The sequence below is a fragment of the Mus pahari genome, chromosome 5, assembly GCF_900095145.1.
Source record: "Mus pahari chromosome 5, PAHARI_EIJ_v1.1, whole genome shotgun sequence".
NCBI classification, from domain to species: domain Eukaryota; kingdom Metazoa; phylum Chordata; class Mammalia; order Rodentia; family Muridae; genus Mus; species Mus pahari.
Genome location: NC_034594.1, coordinates 131,647,981 through 131,659,006, shown reverse-complemented (window position 1 = coordinate 131,659,006; position 11,026 = coordinate 131,647,981). Strand labels below are relative to the sequence as shown.

Genomic DNA, 11,026 nt, shown 5'->3' with positions numbered 1-11,026 from the left:
TTGAAAATCTTCATTCTCATCTACTCCTATTATCTGAAGGTTTGGTCTTCTCATTGTGTCCTGGATTTCCTGGATATTTTGAGTTAGGATCTTTTTTCATTTTGCATTTTCTTTGATTGTTGTGCCCATGTTCTCTATGGAATCTTCTGCAGCTGAGATTCTCTCTTCTATCTGCTGTATTCTATTGCTGATACTCACATCTATGGTTCCTGATTTCTTTCCTAGAATTTCTATCCCCAGAATTGTCTCACTTTGGGTTTTCTTTATTGCTTCTATTTCCCTTTTTAGGTCTTGGATGGTTTTGTTCATTTCCATCACCTGTTTGTTTCTGTTCTCCTCTCGCTCTTTAAGGACTTCTACCTCTTTAGAAGTATTCTATTGTTTTTCTTTAAGGACTTGTACCTCTTTAGCAGCACTCTCCTGCATTTCTTTAATAATGCCTTTCTTAAAGTCCTCTACCAGCATCATGAGGTATGTTTTTAAATCTGATTCTTGCTTTTCGGCTCCCCTCTACTTTTAAGTACTGTCATAATTATGAATTAATCAGGTGCAAGTTTGTGAGATTTCACCAAAGGGACATTTGACATTTTGGAACGACCTTTAAGACAACCTGCATCCCTTGTCAGGTCCCCAGCTCTTCAAAAGCCCAGGGACAGGAAAGTCTATCATTTTTATTTTTGTTTGCTTTCCCAAATTAATCCTGTAAGGATTAGTGATTGTTTTAGGAAACAGAATAGTTTAAAGAAAAAGATAAACAGGACTTAAAAGTTGTCTTACTGTGCAATAGACTCCCAACTCTTCTTGCTATCACTTCTCCTTGCTATTTAACCTACTCCATATGGATAGTCTATTCTGTTATTCTTATTCCTTTTGCTGTGACTAAGTAAATGTAAAATCCTTTCATGTATGCAAATGTCAGATAAATTTACGACAGTGAGATTGACAATACTCACTGGTTTTAAATGTTAATTCAGTTTTCAGAGAAGTTCAGACTAGCATACCTCCTTAATGTCTGTAAGGTGCTAAAAGTGGGTAGTAAGTCTCCTGTATCCATCCTACATGCTGAATCCTTGAGAAGGCAGGCTGATTTTCCTGTCCTGTTATTTATGACTGACATTGGCTAACTGCTAAGTGAAGTACTGGTTGGTCCTCCGTCTTCTCCTGCATCTTCTCACCTGTACAAGTCATCTATCCCATAAACACAGCCCTTATGTGTGATGATATGCTTATCTTCTAGACTAGAACTACTGGGCATTGATAAAAAAGATGGTTGCAAATGGTTTTAAAACTGTGCATACTGGAAATACAAGAAGGAAGTGAACTGGGAGGAAAGCGAGTTAGAGGTCATAGCTCCTAAGGGAAGGAAATGGAATTTTTTCCCTTTCTTTCAAGCATGCACATTATTTACATGAACAATCTATGCAGTATAATAGAGAATTTTTATTTCTTCTGCCCATCTTCACTAAATCTTTTAAAATCTTGTTGTTTCCAGAGTGCAAGTCAATATAGATCCTTCCAGTATAACTATCCTTTCTATTGGCAATGCCTGTTCTGAGTTTTCTATTATTGTAATGGATTAGCATACATTACAATGATTTCTCATGACTCTTATGCTACTAACGGTCAACTTCTCAGATGAATTGATGGTCAAGGATTTGTTTTGAGCTTCCCCAAAGGAAAAAAGTTCTAGGTTTTAAGTAAAAATAAAATAAAACAAAAGGAAAACAAAACAAAAACATAGTTAATTTTGCTTTGGATTGGGACATTGTAAAACAAAAGAAAGAAAGAGAGAGAGAGAGAGAGAGAGAGAGAGAGAGAGAGAGAGAGAGAGAGAGAAAGAAAGAAAGAAAGAAAGAAAGAAAGAAAGAAAGAAAGAAGAAAGAAAAGAAAAGAAAAGAAAAGAAAAGAAAAGAAAAGAAAAGAAAAGAAAAGAAAAGAAAAGAAAAGAAAAGAAAGAACAGGCAGAGAGGGAAATAGGAAAGAGGAAGTGAGACAGTGAGGAAAGTATGGGGGAAAGGAGAGAGAGAGGAGGGAGGGAGGGAAAGATGCCATTGCTCTGCACGTTGCCTCTGTGACACATCATTGTACCATCAAATGGCAATGTAGAGGCAGTGATTCACTTCCCTCTTGTATCTGAATTCATACTGTATTCTCTTCCTTCTTGAGTACAGTTATGACCATTTGCAAAACCATACTATTATAACCCAAAGTAAAAGAGAGTGAGAGAGAGAGAGAGAGAGAGAGAGAGAGAGAGAGAGAGAGAGATATCATGGCATTCTATAAACAGTATAAGGAAATAATACACATATATGAATATATATACATATGTGTGTATGTGTGTGTGTGTGTGTGTGTGTGTGTGTGTGTGTGCAGGATCTATCTGATGAAAAAAGAGCTAGAAATAGGAAGGAACTCAGCAGGCAGGGTTCTGCATCCTTTTATTTTCTGTGTCTGCCAACATGAGATCACCTTATAGAAAAATTAAATTAAATGTAAACATGAAACTATCAAAAATATATTGAGAATAATAGGAGAAATGAGCTTAGAAAGAACAGGTTTGCTTTATTTGTTTTCTTCTCTTTTATAATATATTGTAAATTTGGGCACGTTAGAAGACCAGAACTTCTGCATTTATGAATGCTGAGGAGGAAGGGTATAAGAGAAGGCCATCTAATCTGTTCAGGATATGCCATCAAGTTCAGGATTTTGGGACCCAAGTCTATGAAGGCTGAATGTCACTTGGATGGAGAAACTGATATTCCCTCAGCAATCTTGACCATTTAGAGGACAGCACTAGGTCTCCATAGCAGCAGATCCTTGCTGGGGAATATGGCGTTTAGTAAGGGAAGACTTTTTTGTTTTATTACATTTGGTCTGAACTGAGTAAATAACCAGATAGGATATGGTGAGAAGGAATAAGGGTGCTGTCATCCACTTCACAAAAGAGCATTTTAACATTTTCCCATCACTGCTTCCTAGCGGCAATAAGCAAACATGATACTTTAAATATCAAAACTCATTACCTCTAGTAAGAAAACTTCAATGGAGTCTGATTATTGTTCATACATAAATGGGTTATGCAACCTGTCGGTAGGAAAAATAACTTGGACATTTTGGTAGGTGGAAACTCCTGTCCACTTTTAAATATTTGTTTGATAATTCCATTTAACTGTAATGATAACTGAAGCCAGATTGACATCTTATAGTACAGATTACCTTACGTTGCTATAATGTTACATTGAGTTATAAATATCAGAGATGTGTGAAGATTTCTTCTGTTTATTTCTGGGAGTTGTAAAAGAAAGCTTTCTGTGAGGGGCACAGTAAAGAAACCACCAACATGACCTCTCCGTGGTTAAGTGGGAGATTTTTATTGTTCTCTGGAAGAGTTTAGAGCAGAAAGAGAGAGAGAGAGAGAGAGAGAGAGAGAGAGAGAGAGAGAGAGAGAGAGAGAGAGAGAGAGAGAGAGAGAGAGAGACTGGATTGGCCAGGGCTATCTGCCAGGAATGAAGGAGAGGAGATAATAGAGGACAAAGTGACAAGGTTTTGCTACCCTGAGTGCTGGAATAGCAGAAGGACTGCGGTGTGGTTGTGAGAAGGGCCAGGAGACTATCATAGGGGCTTTGAAATATATAATGTATTTGTGGATAGGGACTTTAGGCACCTAGAGGCTAACACAGACTCTCATATACTGATGGCTGCCACAGATATAGGTAAATAGGGAATCATAAGTCCCCTTTCCCAGAGGAAAAGGAGATGACTCCCTTTGGCAGATGGGAATTTGTTTCACAAGTTCCTGAAGAACCCTGGCTTTATCTGACCCATAGGAATCCTTCTCCAGTTGAGCTTGGGCTATTTCTGGGAATACATACTGAGACCTAACATTCCTTTTGTTGGGGATTAAGTTGTGACTGGTCTTTTCTGTAGCTGCTTCACTGCTGAGGGTAGGGAGGGACATCTTGGTGGTCCAGGAAGGCAGTGAGTGGGAGCAGAGTCACGCAGCGGCAGGAGACTTGTGGGCAAGTCCTCAGAAGCATTTAGTTTGCTGACCCAACCTGAGCAGAGAGGGGTAGGGCCACATTGGCTGCACTGCTTAATAGCAGGGACTGGCTTCCAGCAGCTTGCAGCAAAGTCTGAGGCTTGTAGTTTTGCAGGACCATCCAGGGCTAGCTAGCAAGAGGATCCCATTTTGGAGCAGTTTGCAGGGCCACAGTTGATTCCTAGATGGGATCTGTCAGATGAGTGAATCTGCTCGGACAGATGGAGGCTAGGGATGGACGGTATTGGCATGGTCACTGTCTGTAATCTGCGCTGACATCCTTGTAGAAAAGGAGTGTCTGCAAACAGGACACTCATGCCTTTGAGCTACGACAACAGCAGCAAATGGGGAAATCACTTACATAGTGGAAGCATGAACATTCATTTGAATAAGACAGAAATTTCTTGGCAAGAAAGAAAACTGAGGGGTAAAAGACCTTGAGGACCCAAAAGCTGGTTCTGGGTAAAAGCAAGTATGCCCTTTCCTCTCTGCAGAGAAAGGGACAGACAGGACAGAGATGTTTTTAAGGAGCACTTTTAAGTCTCTATTTAGAAAACCACCAACAGAAATGTACAATTTCCGGTCTGTGACAATAACAATAGCTATTGGTTTACCAGGGCTAGATTAATAGCTGATCAGAACACCATTTACTAATGCTAAGCCTTGAGTTTTTGAAGTCTTCCCATCACATGGCAGCATCTTTGGGTGTTGTTTTCCACATGCCTTCCACCAAGCCCTCAGACCTTCAGCACTTGCCTCTATACATCTTAAATCACATCCTTAGACCTCCGCAATGTACACAAAACCTTAAACTTTATATTTTTCTTTCACCTGGAAACATCCAATAACCATGTCTCACCATGAGACATAGGTGACTGGATACTGAGAGCGGTCATTGTAAAGCAACTTTTCTTTTAAAAAGTATTTTTTTTTTTTTTTTAGTCATGAGGAGCAAGCAACATAGCTTGATTTTTGCTTTATTGAAACCTGCATACGAATTTAGCTATTTCAACAGGAGACCCAGTAGCTCTAGGAAAAGCAAGGCCCAATTTTCATATGTGAAACCAATTCAGGCTGGGCCAATCATTTCTCAGCCTCAAAGCCTTTTTATTCAAGAGACTTAACTCAGGCAATTCAAGCTTATAAGAAAGTTTCTACATTTGGATCATCAGCAAGCAAGGTGTTTATCTTTTCACCCAAAGGCACTCTAAAGCCAGACTGCTTTGGGAGTGAGAGCAGACTTTCTAGCTTTCACAGAGATCTGAAAAGATAAATTTAAGTAGAAAATATAAACCAAGTGACCCCTGTATCCATTAAACTGTATCACCTGCTACCTGGATAGCCAGTCTGGACTCCTCCATGGTGATCTCCCGGGCTTTGTTGGGGACAGAGGCCATTGATCTTCAGCTGCCAAACCCAGAAGGTCTGAGGGATTTTTCTGTGGAGAAGCTTGGGGAACTGGCCTACCTTGGGAGAAAGGGTGGAGCACTCCGTCTAACGTTGTCCACCCTTTGGGCAGGGCTCTGGTGACAGGTGAGGCATGGGGGAAATCCTTTGCCAGGTGGTCAGTGTTATGCACTCAAAGTACTCTGAAAATTGTGGTACCCTAAGGAAGGAAGATGATAGTGGAACACAGGTCTGACTTTGAGGGTTTCAACCTTCATGCTACCCAGCAGGGTTAGTGGTTTCCATAGGCAAGACCAGGTGCTTACCAGACACACACTGAGAGTCTTGCCTCAAAACCCTGGAGCTGGCTGGTGGGGCAAGCATGGACCTAAACATTACTTCCATAGACCTAATGTCTCTGTTTCCTGTATTTCTTTTGTAGAGTATCGTGTGTACCGGCAGGCGTCAGTGGCACCCAGATCCCTCTCTGGTGCACTGCATCCAGTCATGTGAGGTATGTGGGCTTGACTTCCCCAAGTAATATTAGTCCCTCCAATTCAAGGCCCTGTTTCTTCTGATCCCTCTCTCCTTCCCTTAATTTCCTAAATGTAGTTGCCTCTCAGTCCCAAATTTACAGAATGTAGGGTTTCTGAACTCAGTTTTATTTTAGTAAAATCTCAGTCACTTAAAAGACAAGCCAGAATTATTTATGGCTTTGGGATATGTAACTATGCCTTGGAATTGGTTAAATAAGGATTTTACTATAGACGATTTTGTTCAGTTAGTGAAGTGCCTAAAACCATCTTTGGTGTGTGTGTGTGTGTGTGTGTGTGTGTGTGTGTGTGTGTGTGTAGACAAGGTATTATACTGCAGCCATTATAGTCCAGACTAGATCTGTGGTCATCCTGTTTCAGCCTCCCGAGTGCCAGGGTTATATGTAGGTAAAAGTCACCAGGCTTTGCTTAAAATTGAGATTCATATGTATTTATATAATACCATACATATACATACTCTAAGTTAAAGTAAATACAAAAATTCTCTGTGTAATATTTTTTTACCAAACAAAAATATATGGAAGTTGTGGCCAAAATTGCCTCTACATGAATAGCAGGTATAATCCCAGAGCAGACATTACTCCAGTCACTGTGGCTACTTGTCTGCAGATTTCCTCCTTTGCATCAACTGAAAGGTCATGCTGCTATCTATGCGAACTTCTATGTCGACCTATATTGAACTATTGAGTAGTCTGACCTAAATCTTTACTGTGAAAGAAGAAATTCTGTCTTCCTTCTTCCATAGTGGATTTCTGTCAGTGGGTCACTTGTAGTGCAGTAACTTCTTTAACCTAACAAAGAAGAGTCTAAAATGAATCAGAGCATTGCCTAGAGAGACTGGCCCAAGAACTCTGACACTGAAAAGGAGAATACACACATAGCCTATTAAATAGGCCCTCCAATCCTAGGAACAGCCAGGGACAGATACAAATATTCTTGTTCAGGCACTGCCCTGTCCAGCATGGCTCCAGGTGGAAAGGTTCTGGCTGAGGTGGAGAAAGTATAAAAAAATGTAGATAGATAGATAGATAGATAGATAGATAGATAGATAGATAGATAGATAGATAGATAGATAGGTAGATAGATATAGATAGATAGGTAGATAGATAGATAGATAGATAGATAGATAGATAGATAGATAGATAGATAGACAGATGGACACACAAACAGGCAGGCAGACAGACAGACACATGTAGATCCAGAGAAAAATTGGGATCATCTCAGCTCAGATCTCTGATGGGGAAACAGCAGCACCCTGAGACATTCAGTATGCTTACTAGATAGAATTCAACAGAGAGATGGGTTATTGCAGCTGAACAAGGAGGCTGAATTTATAATGCAGGGCTGGATCAGGAGACAGGCTTAGCTAATCTCAGTAGGACAAGACTCTGTAGGGGAGTCTCTGAAGAGCATAGTTATCAGGGAAGAGAAAGATAGGGTGGCCATTTTCTATATACAGTCAACAGTCATCCTTGATTCTCCCAGGACGGCTTTGCCACATCCATCCCTATGTCAACACCGTACATCCATCCGGTCTTCACTTGCTCAGGGCTTTCTCCACTCCCCACAATCCACTGCAAATTTATTCATCCAAACCTCTCTTTGGAATTCAATCAGCCACTTTTCAGCCCTGCCCAGATATTTTTGGCTCCTTGGAGTGTCTAAAGAGAGCGCCTTTAACTGCCATTGATTTCCAGCAATCCCTTCAAACACACCCAACCTGCTTGCAGGCATACATGTTAGTCCTCTGCTCTGTATCTGAGTCTCTTGATCCAGTTCTAAGAAACTGGGATCCACACGAGACCAGAGAAAAGGAAAGGGTGGGGTTTAAGAGAAAACTTGCTGGGGAAAAGCTACCCATAAAACAGCATTCTGAGGATGCATGAGGGCTAATGCTAGCATGGAGTGTGCTGTGTTATGGTGCAGGGCCAACAGAACAGCTCATCCTCTGCCATCATTAGAAAAACAGATGGTGGTGGGGTGGGGTGGGGAAGCGAGGGGAGGCAGTGAATCATCCACTGGGCAGGGGGTGATGGGGAGAAGAGGAGGCCAGGGAAAGAGGGAGATAAACAGACAGAGGGCTTAGGGAGCTGGACAGAGATCAAACATCCTGAGAGTTCCCTTCTGCTGTTTCTATGCATCATCTCCAGTACGAGGGTGGATGTCAGGGCCAGGGGTTGGCTTCAGTGCTTTCCAGAAGGTTACAATACAGAGCTTTCCACACTTGTCCTTTCCCCTGACCTGGACCCCAGCAGACGCTCTAGAATGATCCATTATCCAGCGCTTCTTATTTAGCTGTGTTCTCTTTGAGGATGCCATAAGAATCAATGCTTGCTTCTCCCTGCTTGCTTCCCCTGACGCACTGCTAACCCCACACTCTCTGACTGACACCAGCGGTTCTGGGTCTTGACCTTGACTAATGTCTTTGTCATCACCTGGGGACTCATTAGAATGTACCTTCGTAGGTCCATCCTATACCCACTACTTTAGAAGCTTTATGGGGGGGGGGGCAGCAATCTTTATCTTTACCAGCAGGAAATTATAGAAGCCACTGTGCAAATCTAAGAACCACTATCCCAGACCCAGGGAGGAGACTAGAAAGTTACTAATCTGAGCATTCCTATATTGAAGCTCCCTTTGCTCAGAAATAATTATACTCTCTCTCCCTCTACCCCACTCATCTATCTCTCTGTCTCTGTCTCTGTCTCTGTGTGTGTGTGTGTGTGTGTGTATGTGTGTGTGTGTGTGTGTGTGTCTGTGTCTGTGTCTGTGCTTGTGTCTGTGTGTGTTATATGTAGTACTTATAAGGCAGCGACAAGAGGATCTATGTGAGCTCAAGGCCAGTGCGATCTACATTGGAAGCTCCAAGACAGCCAGGCCTACATAGAGAGATTGTCTTACAAAAATTTAACCCTCCCAACTTTTCTTTTCATCTTTGGATGTAGCAGTCTTGTCCCATATTATTCCATACCTGGTAATTTCATATATATATATATATATATATATATATATATATATATATATATATGCTAAGATCAATTTTATACCCCACACCTCACTATTTGGCATCACTAAGTGAATGAAGGGAGCTACTGGCATTTAATGGGTAGAAGCCTAGGATGCTGGTAACCTTTCCACAGCCAAATATTGTGATGCCTCAAATGTTAGTAGTACCACTTTGGTGAGTCTCTACACCATGCTAACTAATGCAGATCCTTCAGTGTGTTTTCCAGGAACCTATTCTACTTGGAATATTCAATACCCAACATACACCCACCATTCCCATCCCGTATAAGGTATATAACTACTCTGGCACTCTTTTTTTTTTTTCTTTTAACTTCTTATTAGCTTAGGGGAAACATTGATGAGTTTTGGGGTTTTAGCACATTGTAGCTAGCTGTAGGCTGAAAATGTTGTCTTTTGCATTGTTGCACTCTAGCTACTCAACACAATATCTGGAGTAGCTGAAACTCAATTTATTGTCTAAGAAATGAGTCAATTTATTTACTGCTTACACAATCATTCCCTAAAACATTCTATGACAACTGTTTAGTAAAATAATGTTTACTCTGTTGGATTCTTGTTTAATAAAATTCCATTTAGCATAAAGAGAGGGCAGAGGAGAGAGAACTGAGGCAGAGACAGAAGCAAAGGTGTCTTTTCCCCTCACCCTGTAAAGTAACAAGTTGAAGTAAGTCTTCATTCTACTCTTGAATTTTGTAGTATCAGACAGTTTAAGTACATTTAGAACAGATCCTCGCCCTCTTCCCTCCCTCCTTTCTTTACCTTTCTCATTCTTTCTTCCCTCCCTCCTTCCTTCCCTTCCTCCTTCCTTTACCTCCCTCTGTCCCTTTCTCTTCCCTCCCTCCCTCCCTCCCTCCCTCTTCCTTCCCTCCTTCTCTCTTCCCTCTCTCCCTCTCTCTTCCCTCCCTCCCTCCTTCTTCCTCTCCATCTCTGTTCCCTCTCATTCTTTTACCCAATTTTTTCTTTTCCTTTCACAAAGGCCTATTTTCAGTTTTGCCCAAGGTCACAGTTCTAGGCCCACTCACATCAGTGGTTCTCAACCTTCCTAATGGTATGACCATTTAATACAGTTCCTCATGTTGTGTTGACTCCCAAAACCATAAAATTATTTCATTGGTACTTCATAACTGGAAATATTTGATATTCAAGGTATCACATATGATACCCCTGTGAAAGAATCCTTCATATCCCCAAATGTATTGCAGCCCACAGGTTGAGAACTGCTGACATAAATGGAGAACAGCTCTCTAGGAATTTACCTGCTGCTTTCCCACAGAACTTATTAACGTCATTTATATGGACTGGTTAAACTTGACTTACCCTTTGGCTTTGCTTTTGCTGTGATCATATATCCCTGTAAGGGCATCCCTGTAAGGTCAATCTCCTGAGTAGTGTCTGATATTCTCTCTTGAAGTATTTATTGTTTCCTGTAGAGTTGTACCATTTTGTTTTGTTTTGTTTTGTTTTGAATGATTAGATGTGGAGCTGGGGAGATGGTTCATTGGGTAAGCACTTGCCATGTAATTGTGAAGAAACCACCTAGGGCTGAACATGCAAACATGTGTTAGGAATTCCAGTGTTCTTCTGGAGAATTGAGAGATAGAGACTGAAGATTGGAAGCTCATGGGTCTTCTTTTCTGCAGTTGTGAACAACACAATTTTGAACAACAAAGCAACCCTGTCTTAAGCCAGGGGAAGACAATAACAAAACCCTCAGGTTGTCCTCTGACCTTAACATGTATGTCAGGGTATACATCTGTTCACACTCACATACATGAAGAAGTATACACATACACACATGTACACATATACACTCCACAAGAAAATTAAGTGCAAATTCTGACTACAATCCTTAGCTATGCGCAGCACCTCTCTGACTCTCTTTAAGGTGAAATAAACAATAGTTAGAAGTTGCATAAGCTGCTAAAGGATGATAATAGTGATAATCCCCAAGGAATAGTACTACAGGTCACCATGGTAACCATGCTCAATTGATATTCTTAGGATACTCTAAAGCCTCTGA

The 11,026-nt window shown here is 41.0% G+C and overlaps 1 protein-coding gene across 1 annotated transcript in view; it reads left to right on the top strand.

Moving 5' to 3' along the window:
• Pappa2 (pappalysin 2) overlaps positions 1-11,026 on the top strand; it is a 238,200-nt gene that overhangs the window by 189,787 nt on the left and 37,387 nt on the right. The window contains exon 20 of the mRNA XM_021198056.1: positions 5,868-5,939. Within this exon, the coding sequence (XP_021053715.1) occupies positions 5,868-5,939 (72 nt within the window). The remainder of the gene's footprint in view (positions 1-5,867; positions 5,940-11,026) is intronic.